This window comes from Microcaecilia unicolor, chromosome 10, assembly GCF_901765095.1.
Source record: "Microcaecilia unicolor chromosome 10, aMicUni1.1, whole genome shotgun sequence".
Classification (NCBI taxonomy): Eukaryota; Metazoa; Chordata; class Amphibia; order Gymnophiona; family Siphonopidae; genus Microcaecilia; species Microcaecilia unicolor.
In genome coordinates, this window is record NC_044040.1 from 50,410,213 (window position 1) to 50,428,046 (window position 17,834).

The 17,834-nt window shown below is 41.7% G+C and overlaps 1 protein-coding gene across 3 annotated transcripts in view; it reads left to right on the plus strand.

Moving 5' to 3' along the window:
• Positions 1-17,834, plus strand: part of ZNF800 (zinc finger protein 800) — a 122,703-nt gene that overhangs the window by 31,328 nt on the left and 73,541 nt on the right. For all 3 annotated transcript variants that reach the window (XR_003943559.1, XM_030216131.1, XM_030216130.1), the window contains exon 4: positions 5,221-5,316. Coding sequence is in view for 2 of the 3 variants with exons in the window: in XM_030216131.1 (XP_030071991.1) it covers positions 5,221-5,316 (96 nt within the window). In the remaining variant the exon portion in view is untranslated. The remainder of the gene's footprint in view (positions 1-5,220; positions 5,317-17,834) is intronic.

Consider the following 17,834-nt stretch of genomic DNA (forward strand, 5'->3'; position numbering starts at 1 on the left):
GAGAGCAGGGTCGTTGGACATGGGTGGCTGCAGGTGGGGCAGGGGGAGAGGAGGGTCGCTGGACATGGGTGGCTGCAGGGGGGGGCAGGGGAGAGAGGAGGGTCATTGGACATGGGTCAGCTGTGAGGCATGGAATGCTTTTTTTTTTTTGCGGGTTGTGAAGTTCACAGCATAATTGCAGCGGTGACGTCAGCCTGACTACGGAGTCTAGCTCAGCAACTCTGAAGGAGCCACGGACACAGGCAGCAAGATTAGAACGTTGGAGGTGAGAATTATTATATAGGATATTCAGTGAATGGCCAACTGAATTTCTTCACCTCCTCAGATAAGTTTAACATCTTTCCAGCCTGCTTAAACCTAAAACTAATATTTCAGACTCTATTTGGGAAGCATTGATGACTATGGAAAAAATTTTCCCTCCTGTTTAATAAGCCACACGACAATGCCAACACAGCCCATTCAAAGTGAATGGGCTGTGTCTGCATTAGCACACTTCAGCCACTAGCCTGGATTATTAAACAGAGTGGAGTTTGTTTTCTCAGATTTCTATCCTTTATCAATAATTTGGACTGGTGTTGGGTAAAACTGAAAAGTTGCAAAAACATATCGATAATGTTGGACAAATGAGTCCAGAAATTAAAGAAGGATTGTCAAGATTACCATGGAAAAGAATCTGTATTTATGGAAGATTCTTTTAATATTTGAAGAAAAGTTGAAGGACTGTAAAATAAAAGTGAAAAAAAGAACTTTAAGGTTCATTAATTTTCCAAAATCCTCTCTTTGCCCACCTGTTGAAATGTTAAAAAGTAAAAAAATAAAATACTTTTTTGAGATTTTAAAGGTTCCAGAGGCTGCTTTCTCCCTATTACTCATTTGTATTATTTACCCTCTTATAAGAGAACACAGAATTTGGAAGGGGGGTGATGATTCTCATGCATCTGTAGACTCTGAGTCCTCTGGACATATTGGAAACTTCTAGTGACCCAACTTTACAATCTGGGACTTTTGATTGTTGATTTTGCATTGGAGTCAGATAGGGACTGGATTTTGAAACTTTTCTTTAGAAGATTAGAAAAATTCATGGACAGTCATCAGTGTGTTCCTTGATGTTGCTAAAAATACACAAAGAAGAGGGAAACAATTTTTGTTAATGAGAGCAGAGGTTTTACAGTTGGCTCAGTTTTGGTTAAATCATCCTTGTAAATGTGTTATAAGATGACAGGGGGTCGGTCATATATATATACTTTTTTTTTTTTTAATCCACAACAATTAACTTTGTTTTTAGCTGAGAAACAAACTACCCTGAAAGATTCTTCACTTCCTTCTACCTCTACACCTTTAGCAGCTATTGTTGTATCCATTAGAATTTTTAGAATGGCAGTAGTTTAGCTAAATTTCTTTAATTATATTTTGTTGTTATATAACAACCATCTCTATATTTTGAGGACTTGATAATATACGGGATATTTTTCTTCTTTTTTGTATCTTAATTATGTCAAATGTTTTGGACCTGTAATCATTTTCCAACAAGTGTTTATTACTTGATTTGTTATCTTTTGAATTTGATAAAAAAAAAATGCATGTGCAAATCCTAATTGTAGCCAATTAACTGCAATAATTGGTTGTTAGCGCCCAATTGTTTCTAGCTAATGCCTCGTTAATTAAGTTGGATGCACAATTTTGGGCATCATATATAGAATCTGAGGGTGTTTGTTTAATTGCAAATTTCCTAATCGGTAATAGCCATCATAATCATACATCATAGGGCCTTTTTTTTAGATGTTAATTTTTATATTCTGTTTTATTTTATATATACTTTAGTTTTTGTGTAAATATAAAAGCTGATATCTTTCAGCATATTTTCCTCGGCAATCCATTCTTATCACACACTTTCCCCACCAGCCTGTGGTTGGCTTCCTCCCTTCGTGCTCCTCCCTGCTGCTGTTGGATGCCTTCTGTTGCTCATTCTGTACTCTTACTGCCAGCATTGATATGTCATTGGAAACAGCTGTACTTGAGAGCCAGCAAGAGGATAAAGGAGGCACATCAGCTGCAAGCCTGAAATATTGAAGCAGTGTACATTTAGGTACACTAGGGGGCTCATTTTCAAAGCATTTGGACTTGCAAAGTTCCATAGGTTACTATGGAACTTTGTAAGTGTAAGTGCTTTGAAAATACGCTTCTAGGTGTTTTTTCATCCCTGGAGGGCTCTCAATCTGAGGGCTTCTTTTACAAAGCCTCACTAGTGATTCCCATGCAGCAAAGGGAGGAAACCCATAGGAACTGAATGGGCTTCCTCTCATTTGCTGCACAGGAAATGAAGCCCTAAGTTTGCACCTGAGGTTACGGGACTTGCTCAAGCGTACAAGTAGCTGCAGTTGGGTTTGAACTGGGCCCCCCTGGTTCTCAGCCCGCTGCCCTAACTAAAACAGACAAGAGGATTAAGGAGAGTGCAGATGAGAGAATGCTAGATGAGAGAATGCTAGGAATTGTAGATGTTTTTTTTCTATGGTTTTTCTAGTAAATGCCTTTCGTAGAGGTTTTTTTTTTTTTTTTGTCTAAAACAAGCTTTTATTATCCTATATAATAATTTGCACCTCCAACGTTCGTAACACACTTCCCATTGGTCTGCCCTGGCGATGACGTCAGAGGGCGGACCAGTGAAAGGGAAGGGAAGCCAGCACCAGTCAGCCACAGAACGTTGGAGATGAGTAGAGAATCGCCCCCCTCCTTCCCCCCTCCCATCCTCCATCCGAGTTCCAGACCCCCCTCTCCTCCTCCCTCTCCTCAAGAGTTCCAGCCCCCCTCCCCATCGAGTTGCAGGCCCCCTCCCTCTCCTCCCCTCCGAGTTCCATGCCCCCCCCTCTCCTCAGAGTTCCACACTCCCGCGCCACCCTCTCTCTCCCTTCCAAGGTCAAGCACGACCTGCCCTCGCCTTCCTGCGTGCCGGCTGTAATTTAAAAATTCTTACCTCTGGGTCCGGTGTCAGCAGTGAAGGCGAGTGGCGCTTCAGCCTGCCTTCCCATCTGTCTCAGCTCTGCCTCTGGTCCCGCCCTCATTTCCTGTTTCCGGAAGGGTGGGACCAGAGGCAGAGCTGAGACAGATGGGAAGGCAGGCTGAAGTGCCTCTCGCCTTCACTGCTGACGCCGTACTCTGAGGTAAGAATTTTTAAATTACAGCCGGCACTTAGGAAGATGAGGGCCAGGCGGAGGACAGGTCGTGCTTGCACTCGGAGGTGAGAGAGAGGGAGGGAGGCGCAGGGGTCTGGAACTCGGAGGAGGGGGGCATGGAACTCAGAGGAGAGGGAGGGAGGGGGTCGGTCCTGGAACTCGAAGGGGAGGGGGAGAGGGAGGGAGGGAGGGGGACAGTCCTGGAACTCGAAGGGGAGGGGGACAGTCCTGGAACTCGAAGGGGAAGGGGGCGGTCCTGGAACTTGAAGGGGAGGGGGCGGTCCTGGAACTCGAAAGGGAGGTAGGGGGGCATGGAACTCGGAGGGAGGGGGGGCTGGAACTCGGAGGAGAGAGGTAGGGAGGTGAGCGTGGAACCTTGCTAGTGCCCGTTTCATTTCTGTCAGAAACGGGCCTCTTTTACTAGTGTTTCTATATTTAGTTCTCAACCACTAACTGTTAGGTTAATTGATTCTACACAGCCTAGAAGTAATTGTATGAAGCTTGTATTATATGTGGAGAATGGTTGTTATAAAATTGCTTAGCTAAATGCATGTGTAGAAATGTGTGATCTTGTCAGTGCACAGAAGTATTCCTGCGAGGTGGGGGTGGAGGGGGTGTAGTTTGGAAGGGGCCGAGTTGTGCCAGATTCTATATATGGTGCCTAGGCGTAGTTTCTAAACTACACCCAAATTTTATAGAATAGACTTAAATTTCCACATGGTATATAGAATCCGAGTGGCTCGCCACGTGACTAAATTTGGTCATGTCCATTTAGACCATGTTTTACTTGGTGTAAATCCCGACACTGAAATTAGGCACAGATCGAATGTATTCTATAATAATGTGCATAGATTTTAGAAATGCCCACACTCCGCCCATGGATACACCACCTTTCAACTATGCAAATTAGAATTTAGGTGCAGCACATTATAGAATACACTTGGTGAGTTGTGTGCGTAATTCTTAATGCCATTTAGTGCTGATAATTACTTGTTAGCGCTGATTAGTTAACCAATTAAGATAGAATTCGTTTCAGTTTCTGCACGGATTTTCAGACGCCATATTTCGCATCTGGGGGATAGTGTGCATATACACACAGATATTTATACTTTTGGAGCAGGATGGAAGAAGCTATTGGAGGTGGAGCAGGGTAGAATTTGCTGTTTGGGGTGTTCCAACATTTTGCTGGAAGTAGAGTAAAAGTCCCTTGTTAAGTGAATGGTACATAATGCAAGACCTGGAGGTGTAGCCTAATGGTTAGTTGCAGTGGCCTGAGAATCAGGGGAACCAGGTTTGATTTCCACTGCAGCTCCTTGTGACTCTGGGCAAGTGATTTAACCCCTAAAATAAGTACCTGTATATAATATATAAACCGCTGTGATTGTAATCATAGAAAGGTGCTAGATCATGTCCCATCCGCTTCCCCTTTCCCTATATCTCTTGTGAGCAGTTAACACCCTTTAAGTGGTTATCTACTGTACATTTAACACACGATAGTGACCTTTTTCTGTCTAACTGGAGGCATTCCACACAGTCATAGCAGAATGTATGGAACGCTCCCAGCAGTTACCAAAGAGGTTTATCAGCTGCATTTGGCAGTTATAGAGAGGTAACTGCAAAACCTTAGCACATATCAAATGAGGCTTATGTGCCTATTTTATACCAATTTTCAAAGCAACAGTATTCACATTTTTGTTTTCTCAAATTTAGTGTCAAGTACATGTGTTATTTTTCAACTGGCCCTGTATTGTAAGAAACAGATTTTCTCTTTGGAACTTTTATAGTCCTTCATGTACATTTGGAATGTATTTGGTGGAACAAAGTTTTTTTTTCTCTTCTTTTTTTTGTTTTGTTTTTGTTTAAGGGTTTTTTTCTCCTTAAGACCTGTTTATCCATAAAGTGTTTCCATTTCCAATTTGACAGAAACACACACATTTTGTCATCACAAGACAGTGTTGTCCTAGATATTCGTGTGTGTTCTCCTTTAGTGTATGCTTTAATATTTAATTAGATACCAGTGCAAAGTAAATATTTTTCTTGGCTCTTACAGTGCGTATGCCGGAACCTGGAGATCCTCCCTTATTACAACAGCAGCTGCAGACATCGAAATCTGGGATTCAGCAAATTATCGAGTGCTTTCGATCAGGTAGAAACATTTTTATATGATTCCTTGGCTCTGAAATTTGTCCCTTCATTAGTATGGAGTAGCAGTCATCAAATTAGGATACAATTTCTTAAAAAATAAGAAATTGTAGGTATGTATTGCATTAAACTTACAAAAATAAAACTAGTTAAAAAGAAACTGACAAAGTATATTTGTAGGCTATCTTTAAATGTTTACAGATACAAGCTTTTAGAACTAATAAAGGAAGAACATAAGATGTGCCATGGTGGGTCAGTTGAAAGGTACTAGCAGATCCATTCCATGTTGCTCACTTCCTGAAGTAAGAGATGGAGATATCTAAGTCTTATGTGGCTGATAATTGTCTGTAGATATGTACACCAGGAAATTGTACAACCCCCCCTCCCCCTTTTTTTGTTTAAAGCTAAGCCAGGGGTTGGCGATCTCAGTCTTCAAGGTCCACAATCCAGTCTGGTTTTCAGGATTTCCCTGATGAATATGCATGAGAGCTATTTGCATACAGTGGAGGCAGTGCATACAGATAGATCTGATGCTTATTCATGAAGGAAATCTTGAAAACCTGATTGAGTTGTGGCCCTCGAGGACCGAGGTTGCCCCCACTCTGAACTAAACTGTATTGCTAGCCTTGACCAGATTCTCTGGTAGCAGATTCCAAAATAGGATTTCTATTGCCCCAAAAGCCAGCATCATAATACATTTTTTTATCCTTAGAAATACACAGTATCTTTACATTTACATTGGTTTTCTTCTGACTACATTTTACAGAAATCATTGTACATGTCTCATTTCTTCTGATAGATTTGTTTGTTTTTTTGTAGAAAGCAATTTTTTCTTAAGCTTATGGATTGGCATCCTCTCAAACATGGAAGTCCTTCTCTTAAGCTTTGCTGGCTTTTTAAAGAAAATGGTAAAAGAAGAGTAGTAATTGGATTATAGAAATGGGATCTGGTTTTGTTTTTAAACTTTTGTGGTTTTAAATGCTCTGCAGTGCTGTCTTGTACCAGTGGTTATGTTGCTTACAGTCAGTTGGTAGAAGTGTAACTTATGAAACCTGTAGGCCCCTTGTGAATTATGGAAGATTGACTGTGTTTTATCATAAGAACAACTGGTTCCTGTAAGCCCATTCAGGAGAAATGCCCAGTTATTAAGAGGCCATTATGAAAATAGTCATATTTTGGATGGACTTTGTATTAAAAGGAATGGACAGCTAAAGATTACCACTTTTCAGTATCTTTATAAATGACATTGGAGGAGGTCTGGAAGGCACAGTGTACCTATTTGTAGATGACATTAAACATTTGCCTCAGAGGGGATAGAGAATATGAAACATGATTCTGAGTTACTGGGAAAAAAGGGTCCTAGATATGGCAACTATATTTTAATTTAAAACAATGTCAAATCATGCATTTGGGATATGGAAATTCAAAGGCTAAACGACCTTTGGGATATGGAGAACTTAATCACCAAAGAGTAAAAAGAGATGGGGGTGGTCATATCTAATGAACTTAAGGTAACCAGACAATGCGATGAATCAGTTGGAAAAAATAGTATAATAGGGTCCATAATCGGGTATTGCTGGCATAAAAAAGAAGGCCAAATCACCACCTTAAAACTGTGCTCTTTGTGTAGACTACATTTAGAAAAGGATATTACCTAAGTAGAGGTGATTAAGTGAGGGGTTGTCAAAGTGAGTATATGGCCTAACCTTTTTAGCAGCAACACCAAGAGAAGGAAAACCACCTACAAAATCACCAGAAGGACAAAGCAATGGGGGAGCGGTCAAAAACAACAAGGTACACAGACTTTATTTGAAAACAAGAGCCTTTATTAACCTAGATCCAATACAAACTCAAGTGGAATGGCACAAGGATCTGTCTCAATATAGCAGTATTTCAACACACGAACCTTATTCTACCACAACATTACTGTATTTGTTCATACCGGAATTGGAGAACGCTTTTACGGTACTATGTAAGCCACATTGAGCCTGTGGGATACAAATGTAACAAATAAATTCTAAATACCTAAAAAGTTTGAAATATAGGTTTTCTGGGTGTCACACCTTGTAATTTCTAAGATTACATAACCATAGTCGTTTTAAATAAATCAATTAGGAACCTCAAACCTCCTAATAGGGAATACACAGCAAAAAATTGCACCTTCCACTATTTTTTTCAGGAGTAGAATACTATCACAGGTTCCAATAAAGAGAAGAAAAAAGAGAGAAAACTCCAATCGCAAAAACTCATATATACATGAGAAAAACGAATGGTACAAAAACTCTCCTTCCTCTTCTCTCTCTCTATTACTAGAAATTAACAAAATGAAATACCTCCCCTCAAAACCCTCAACCCGGTCATAAACCCGGTATATCTTAAGAAATCCCAAACTAACACATCACATTCAAGCCTAAACGAATCCCATTGAAAACCCCGTATTAAAGTGAGAAAGAGTCCATACAATGTCTTTCAAACAATCACTTATCTTCTCATTTAGTCCTTCCAACTGGGATAGTAGTAATATAGATCAGGGTTGAAGATCGTGTAGTTGGATTCATCTGTTTTAGTCTGAAAAATTGACACCATCCCGTATCTCCCTTCAACAAGTGCACCTTGTTTCGCCAGTCAGTAGGCTGCTTCAGGAAGGGCACTCCAATGAATCTTGGCACGGACTTCTCAGCATCATAAAACTTAATTGCATGCACTGACAAGATGGCGCCGGTGGAAAGACGCCGACAGGAAATTTAAACCTGATAGCATCATACACTCTGTATAGGGAAGCCCCGCCCTGAGAATCTTGACTATTCTAATAGGCTCTCTCAAGCAATCGTATAGGGAAGTAGCTTCTCCTATGTTAATAATACGCATTCCATTCGATACTACGATTCAAACCTTGTGGTTCCACTGTTTGTAATAAATGAATCCAGTATTCTTTTCTCCACAGAATGCTTTTAATATCCCCCCCTCTCTTACCCACTGTAACTTGGTCGATAACCATACAGGTCAATTGATCAAACTGGTGTTGAAAATGAACACAACGACGTGTCATAGTAACATAGTAGATGACGGCAGAAAAAGACCTGCACGGTCCATCTAGTCTGCCCACGATAAACTCATAAGCGTATACCTTACCTTGATTTGTACCTGTCTTTTTCAGGGCACAGACCGTATAAGTCTGTCCAGCAGTATTTCCCGCCTCCCAACCACCAGTCCCGCCTCCCATCACCGGCTCTGGCACAGACCCCGTATAAGTCTGCCCTCCCCTATCCTAGCCTCTCAACCACCAATCCCTCTTCCCCCCGCCACCCAATTTCAGCTAAGCTTCTGTGGATCCATTCCTTCTGCATAGGATTCCTTTATGCCTATCCCACGCATGTTTGAATTCCGTTACCGTTTTCATCTCCACCACCTCCCGCGGGAGGGCATTCCTAGCGTTCACCACCCTCTCTGTGTCTGCCCCCCTTCAATCTCATTTCATGTCCTCTCGTTCTACCGCATTCCCATCTGCGGAAAAGATTCGTTTGCGGGTTAATACCTTTCAAATATTTGAACGTCTGTATCATATCACCCCTGTTCCTCCTTTCCTCCAGAGTATACATGTTCAGGTCAGCAAGTCTCTCTTCATACGTCTTGGAACGCAACTCCCATACCATCCTCGTAGCTTTTCTTTGCACCGCTTCCATTTTTTTAACATCCTTCGCAAGGTACGGCCTCCAAAACTGAACACAATACTCCAGGTGGGGCCTCACCAACGTCTTATACAGGGGCATTAAAACCTCCTTTCTTCTGCTGGTCACACCTCTCTCTATACAGCCTAGCAACCTTCTAGCTACGGCCACCGCCTTGTCGCACTGTTTCATCGCCTTCAGGTCCTCAGATACTATCACCCCAAGATTCCTCTCCCCGTCCGTGTCTATCAGGCTCTCCCCACCTAACACATACGCCTCCCTTGGATTTCTACTCCCTAAGTGCATCACTTTGCATTTCTTTGCATTGAATTTTAATTGCCAAACGTTAGACCATTCTTCTAGCTTCTTCAGATCTTTTTTTCATGTTTTCCACTCCCTCCGGGGTGTCCACTCTGTTGCAAATCTTGGTGTCATCCGCAAAAAGGCAAACTTTACCTTGTAACCCTTCGGCAATGTCACTCACAAATATATTGAACAGAATGGGCCCCAGCACCGATCCCTGAGGCACTCCACTACTCACCTTTCCCTCCTCCGAGCGAACTCCATTTACCACCACCCTCTGGCGTCTGCCCGTCAACCAGTTCCTAATCCAGTTCACCACTTCGGGTCCTATCTTCAGCCCTTCTAGTTTATTCAAGAGCCTCTTGTGGGGAACCGTGTCAAAAGCCTTGCTGAAATCTAAGTAGATGACGTCCATAGCACGTCCTTGATTTAATTCTCCTGTCACCCAGTCAAAGAATTCAATGAGATTCATTTGGCACGATTTCCCTTTCGTGAAACCATGTTGTCTCGGATCTTGCAACTTATTGGCTTCCAGGAAATTTACTATCCTTTCCTTCAGCATGGCTTCCATTACTTTTCCAATAACCGAAGTGAGGCTTACCGGCCTGTAGTTTCCAGCTTCTTCCCCTCCCCTTTATCAGAGCTTGGCAGGAACAGAAAGAAAGACAGACAGACAGACAGACAGAAAGAGAGGTTTCCCAGTGCTAATTAAATTGATTAAGCAACAAGCCTTAAAAATTTAAGACAATATCAGGTAGTTTCTCACCTAAAGCCAGTCAATTTGAGAAGTAAGGGATTTAGGGGTCAGAATAAACCTGTCCTTTTTGCAGGAGCTTGGTTCAGTCCCAGCACCTGGAAGTTAGAAGTAAAAGTGGTATGTCCTTTAGTTTGAGGCCAACCCTGCTTGCTCCCAGCTGTGGGGGTGCTTAAGTCCCAAAGTGTCAGCTAAGTGCTGCTATCAAGGGAATTCTCTAGCTTAATGGACCTTCCATTAAGCTTACTTAATAGGTGCTTAATAGGTGCTTCCAACTTTAATTTGTAATACAATGATGATGTTCTATAACTCTCGTTCTAAACTGTCTTGTAGTATGACCCACATACATCAAGCCACAAGGACACCAAAAAACCAAAACCATGTTTGTAGAGTCACAAGAGGTACTACATCTTACCTCAAAGTTCTTCCCTGTAGTAGAACTAAAAACAGATCCCTCCTTTGTCATTGAGCAAATAGAACAATGACCGCATCTCTGATGCCGTCCTTCCCCATTTTGTTTGCGAGTCCAAACATCTGCATAACTAAACTGATCTTGCAGGTTCCGATTACGAGAAAAAGACATCATTAAGTGATGGTCTCGAAAGGCTGGATGCGTTAACATTACGTTCCAATGCTTCCTCATAATAGTGGCAATTTGTGTAGACCGGTTAGAATATTTTAACACACAAGCTGTTACTTTTGAATCTTTTTTTTCTTTTGTTCATGCTTAATCGGTTGTAGTAAAAACTCTCTATGATTATGCAAGGCTCTTTTGTAAGATTGTTTAATTAATTAAATAAAACCATACCTGCATCAGGAGTCAAAAAGATCTACTAACACACATGTATGCAGTTCTGTACAAACAAGGTTAAAATACTAAAAACTTGCTGTAGGTAAAACAGATAAAAGTTAACATACATTATACATAAATTAACTAAACCATGAAAAATGTTGCAAACATGCCTAGAGTTATTACTTAGGGGTCCTTTTACTAAGCCGTGTAAGTGTCTATGTGTGCCCAACGCGTGCCAAAATGGAGTTACCACCTGACTACCATGTGGTTCTTGCAGTAATTTCATTTTTGGTGTGCTTAACATATGTGCGTCTGAAAAATATTTTTTATTTTCGGGCGCACGTAATGGATGCGCGCCAAATGCCACTTGGCGTGCATAGGTTATTACCGCCCGGTTACCACGTGAGTCTTTACCGCTAGGTCAATGGCTGGCGGTAAGGTCTCGGACCCAAAATGGACGCGTGGCAATTTTCATTTTGCCGCACGTCCATTTTCGGCAAAAATTTTAAAAAAGGCCTTTTTTTACAGGCGTGCTTAAAAATGGATTGGCGCACGCCAAAACCCGAAACTACACTACCACAAACCATTTTCAGTGCACTTTTGTAAAAGGACCCCTTAGTGTTTTATCACTAACTGCGGTCAGCTAACAATAAATACAATAACTTCCTACACCCATCTCCCTACGTTCTTTCCCTTCCACACTTAATCCCTCCTATTACTTCTTACTTATTCATTAATCACATTATTATTATGTTTTCTACAATTTGTACAATCTTCTTAAAGACCTTGTTATTTCTTTTTCTTTTTTACTGGTTACTATGTAAGCCGCATTGAGCCTGCCATGTGTGGGAAAGCGCGGGGTACAAATGTAATAATAAATAAAAATACCCTAGAGTCGTACACTTCATACTTGTAAACACCAAAGTGTAAACAGTAAGCAACATTTTTCACGGGGATGGGACGACTTCCCTATGAAGAAAGACTAAGGAGGCTAGGGCTTTTCAGCTTGGAGAAGAGATGGCTGAGGGGAGACATGATAAGAGGTATATAAAATAATGAGTGAAGTGGAACAGGTGGATGTGAAGCGTCCACGCTTTCCAAAATACTAGGACTAGGGGGCATGCGATGAAACTACAGTGTAGTAAATTTAAAACAAATCGGAGAAAATTTTCTTCACCCAACGCATAATTAAACTCTGGAATTCGTTGCCGGAGAACGTGGTGAAGGCGGTTAGCTTGGCAGAGTTTAAAAAGAGGTTAGACGGTTTCCTAAAGGACAAGTCCATAAACTGCTACTAAATGGACTTGGGAAAAATCCACAATTCCAGGAATAACATGTATAGAATGTTTGTACGTTTGGGAAGCTTGCCAGGTGCCCTTGGCCTGGATTGGCCGCTGTCGTGGACAGGATGCTGGGCTCAATGGACCCTTGGTCTTTTCCCAGTGTGGCATTACTTATGTACTTATGTCATGGTTTAGTTAGTTTGTTGTATCAGATTATATAGGTAATGCATGTTTTTATTAATACTGTTTTTATATAGAATAAAGTTGTTGTTTTTTAAAGTTATTTTAGCCCTATTTGTATAGAATTGCATAGATGTTGTGAGAGTGCAGATGAAATGGGATCCGGGAAGGCACGAAGAAAGGGGGTACAGGGAGCCGGGGAATCCCAACAGGGCAGATTTCATGTGCACAACACCCACATCTAGAAAGCTGGGCTACCGGAGGCAGAGAGGTTGGCTGGGTTAAGGAAGAAGGGGAGGAACTACCAGTCCCAGAATCCTTCTCTTCCCCACCTGGCTGTGCAAGAGTTAGGGGAGGAGATAGAAGATTGGGAAATGGTCTCTGAGGAAGGTGATGAGGGCTAGCTGGAGAGATTGGGGGCGGGGGAAGTTGGAGAGGAGGATAAAATGGAGATTACTGAAGGGCTAGGGGAGGAACAGATGGAGATTGGAGCCCTGGCTCAAACCCAAAAAGCTGCTGTAAGAGGGTGGCTAGCTGTACCTTGGAGAGACTGGTGGAAGACCGGAGGAGAGAGGCTGAGGCACTGGGGGAGCTCTCTACTAAAGAGGAAACAGGTGCAGTCTGTGGGAGAGAAAGAGAGCTGGGCACAATTGAAACCCCAGCCTGAACCAGGTGGGAATAAAGCTGTGTAACCATGCTGTAAGAAGGTACAAGAAAGACTGTGTAAACTGTTTCATACTAAAAAGGTCTGGGCTGCAACCTACCAGGCTATTGGGTTTTTCCCTCTGATGGTGTGCTGTTCCCTAGGTGAAGTAATCTGAGCTAAAGTGAGGTTGTATGGACTGTTTTTGGACCTGAGTTTGGGGTTATATGGACTGTTTTTGAGCCTGGAAATGACTGTGTTGAGCCTGGATTGTGCTCTGGGCTGCTAGCCTAAACAACCTGGAGTGAAGGGTGTTTTGTTGATTTGAAGCAAGAAAATAAAAGCTCTTACTTATAAACATTGGCCTTTGAATGTGCCTCTGTGAAAGGAACGGAGGGAGGAGGAAGTCCTGGGAGTTCGCAGGGCCTGGCGCCAAGGCTCAGAGGAGCCAGATTGCTGTGGAGTGAAGGTAACAGTCGTGTGGAGGAAGAGGCAGCTAAGCAGGGTCAAGCCTGGCTGGGTCCTGGATGGGCGACCCGGCTACAAAGTGTGATGTTTTATTTGTAGATCTTTTTGTTGCCTGACTCAGGAATGGTTGCTGAAACACAGCTGTATTGAGTCTGATCCATTCCACTTGAGTTTGTATTGGATCTTGGTTAATAAAGGCTCGTTTTATTTATTTATTTGTTACATTTGAACCCCGTGCTTTCCCACTCGAGGCAGGTTCAGTGTGGCTTACATAGTAATAGGGGTTACAAGGTATTACAGAGAGAGTACAAGCTGCTGTATAACAGAATAATGATGGAGACATGCAGATAGGTGGGATGGACAAGTAAGAAGGGGGCAGAAGAGGCAGGAGGGGGAAGGTTGAAATGAGCAAGGGATAAGGGGTGGTAGTGGCCGGAGGAGGGAAAAGTTTGAGGGATAGCATAGGGGAGTTGATGGAAGATGTGGTCTAAGTCATAGTCGTTGTCGAGTGATTAAGTGTTGGGTAAAGGGTACATGAGATTAGGTTAGATCAAGATCTGGTGTACCTCGCTTTTGACTGATCCCTCACTACATCTAACCTTTTTAAACCATACACAGAGAAACTGAGGAAATTAAGATTTACTGTATAGAAGAAAGAAGGGAAAGGGAGGATATGAGGTGAACATTCAAAATACCTAGCAGGCTTGAGTAAAGTACCAGAGGTATCTTCCATACAATGAAAAGTTCAAAGGCAAAGGGTTCTATGAAGTTGAAGAGAGAGAAGTTGAAAATGAATGTTAGTCTTCTTTTTTTTTCACTGAGAATAAGGGGCACCTGCAACAGACTTGCATGGGTTCTGTTAGGACCCCAAATCAGTGGCCAAATTTGAGCATGAATGAGAAAAGGGGGTAATACTATAAAGAGGGTGCTAGCATTTAGATGCCAAGAAACGTGTGAATGACTAGAATACCTGCATTTAAGCGATTTCTTGCTCCTTATAGAATTAACCCCAGTGGGACCTTAGTAGCAGAGAAAGAGACTTGGCCCCTTTTACCAAAGTGCAGTAAAATGGAGCCTGCGTTGGCATGTGGATTTGCTGCACGCTGAGGTCCCCTTTTACCGCAGCGGGTAAAAGATTGTTTTCTATAACAAAAAAAAGAAATGGCCCTTCTCTAATCACAGGGATTGGCACGTGGCTATTTCCGGCTGGAGCCCTTACAGCCACCTATTTAGGTGACAGCAAGGGCTTCTGCGTTAACCAGGCAGCACAGAACGCTGCCTGATTACCACTTGGTAGGTCCCGTCACTACAAAAGTAAAAAATATTTTTGTCACACCAGAAATGGCACACGCTGGGGGGAAGGGAACTACTGCCAGGCTCCTGCGGTAGCCCGTTGATAGTCCTGATTTTGGCACGCGGCAAAGCAGCGGTACATGTACTGCCACTTTGTAAAAGGGGCCCTAAATGACAGATAATGGAAGGTTCTATTCTACTGACTTTGTTTATATATACTTTGTAGTGCCTTACTGTTTCTAAAATTAACTTGAGAAATTAATAGATTTCTGAATAAATCTCCCTTACAAGTTGCAGTTTAAGATCCAGCTTTATGCAGCACTTCTCATGTTCTGTGCCAAAGCACAATTCTCATGCAAATAAGGCCTCCTTCTGTTTGAATCAGATCAACGGCGTTGTGATATGTGGGTATAAGAGAATGTGTGCTGGATTTTGGAACATTTACTACACTGATTAATAAATCAGACTAGATTAATAAATCAGTTAAACAGTCACAGCAGCTACCTACCATGAGAGGACTAGATAGTTCTCTCATGGTAGGTAGCTGCTGTGACTGTTTAACTGTACACTGGAGGGTAATGTCTCGAAATAGGTGAATTTTGCACATAACAAGAATGAACCTTGCTGCTATATCAAGGTATGTTGAAATGATATTGGTCTCTCAGGTTAGGTTTACTGCTAGTGATCATCTCAGCACTTGGGCAGTATTTCAAAGTGAGCCCTCTTTTGGTGATTGCAAGTTATAATATGCATAGGCAGCCTATATTTCCTGAAATTTTACAGCTGTGTGATATTTGTCCACTACTATGTGAAACCAACAGCAGCTGATGTAAGAAAATGGTCTTTTTTTTTAACTTTCCTCATCTTTTTCATAAAATAGTTCACTTTTGACTTTAGCTTGTACTGAGGTATCATTCAGGTTTACTGTGCACTTTTGTCTACTGTGATATGATCTCATTATGGTAAATCCCTCAGTTTTGCACGTCCTTAAAGTCTTTAATGCTTTGGTGTACTGACTGTTCAGAACCGTTCGTACAAAGCAGTTGACCTGTATACTGTATGCTATGTGGTTTTATGGTTTCTACCAATAACACATTCTATGTTTTTTTTTTTTTTTCTCTGAACTATCATGTAGCAAGAGTGAAACATCTCACAATTTTCATATTGCTCATTTTTTTTTCCTTCTCAAGAATTGTATCTTTTGTATTATAGATGACCACATTTTACTGTGCAGCAGAAGACTACTGATTATTTCCTATGTAATATTCAGTTTCTAGCATTGAAATAGAGAGCAATCACCACAACTTTCTGCTGCCATAGCCCGTCCACCTTTCCACCACCTGATGACCCTCCTCAGGCCTACTTTTTAATACCCTGTTGGTCTAGTGGTGCTCCCCACCCTCCGACCACCTGGACTTACCTTTTAAATCTCCTGCCTATGCTGGTTGCAGTCCCAAAATGGCCTCGTGAGACTGCCACGGGAGGTCCCTCTGGACATTTTGGCTGAGGAACCCACAGGGCAAGAGCGAATGGGGATCATTCTTCCCCGGAAGAGGCCACTAGGCCACCTAAAGATTTAAGATAGGTCCAGACAGCCTGGGGGGGGGGGGGGGTGCCACTAGACCACCAGGGCATTTTAAAGTAGGCCCAGTGAGGACCTTTGGTTGGTGGAATGGTGGAGGGACTGTGATGGGGGTGGCTGCTACTGGCCCTGAAGGACCCACTCTGTGGAGGGGGGAGCAGTCAATTTCATTTTTGGCCAAAACTGAATGGCAGACTTCAGCTGCTGTTTTAGTTTTGGTCAGCCTCCACACTGAAGCGGCTGCTCAGGTTTCATGGTGTCTTGTCTTAGCAACAGTAATTTAGCTTGTGCTGGTCTGTTTTTTTTTTTTTTTTGTGTTGGCATGCACAAAGAAACCTAGGTGTACTGACAAACAGAGAGATGAACAAACCCTCCCTAATAGGGAGTGAAAAAAAGTGACCATCTTATGCTTATCTCAGTTTAGAATTCAATAACTTTATGAACAAAAACAGTTATAGAGGAAAACCATCTTTCCTGTGGGCTAGTAATCTTTTTTTTTGTAGCTGTCCCAATAATAAACTGGCTATCACAGTTTACAGGTTAATTTTATTTTTTGATACTCTGGCTTAAACTCCCCTTGTCTGTAAAGAAAATAAAGAGTAAGCAGCATAAAATGTTTTGGGATCTTGCCAGGTGCTTGTAATCTGGATTGGTCACTGTTGGAAACAGGATGCTGGACTTGATGGACCTTCAGTCTGTCCCAATATGGCAATACTTATGTACTTATGACACTATGCTGACAAGCAGTCAGATTTATATCAAATGTCAAGATATCATAAGATGGTTGGCGCCAAGCTGGGAGCATCAATGACCAGAAAAAAAAAATTAACTTGAAGGTATGCTGAGTTTGACAACAAGAATGCAGGCAATGAAAACACTGCAAATAACTTTAATCTCTTCAGCTTTCTTTATCATAGGCTTTATTATGTAGAGTTTTGGTCAGAAAGATGACAGTTTTCCAGATTTAACAATACTCATTCAGGAATCTAACAAAACAATACTTCCTCAATATGAAATCCAAACAATTATATAGAAAGTTTTTACTTTAAAAATAACGTTGTTATAAATTTAATACAAGTTTATTCATTTCAAAATTCTTTTCAATAATAATAAAGCACAGCAATCTTAAAATTGCTGTGCTTTATTATTATTGAAAATTTTTGAAATGAATAAATTTGTATAAAATTTGTAATGATGTTATTATTGTCAGAACTTTCTATATAATTGTTTACTTTTCCAGATTTGCCATGCAGTGATGTTTATGAACTTATAAGCATGGTAATTTTGCAGGTCTTCTTTAATCGCCTTTACAGTGATTAACAGGAGTAAAACTATGCAAGTAAAACTATGCAGAGCTGCAGGCAAGGGTGTAAAACAAGTTATAGGAGAACAAATTAACCCCCCCCCCCCCATATTTACTAAGCCGCATGGCAATGCTAGCACAGCCTACTCAAAGTGAATGGGCTGTGTCGGCATTAGTGTACTGCAGCCGCTAGTGCGCCATAGTAAACGGGAGTAAATGCTGGATTCACTGCTGCAGTGGTTTTCATTAAAC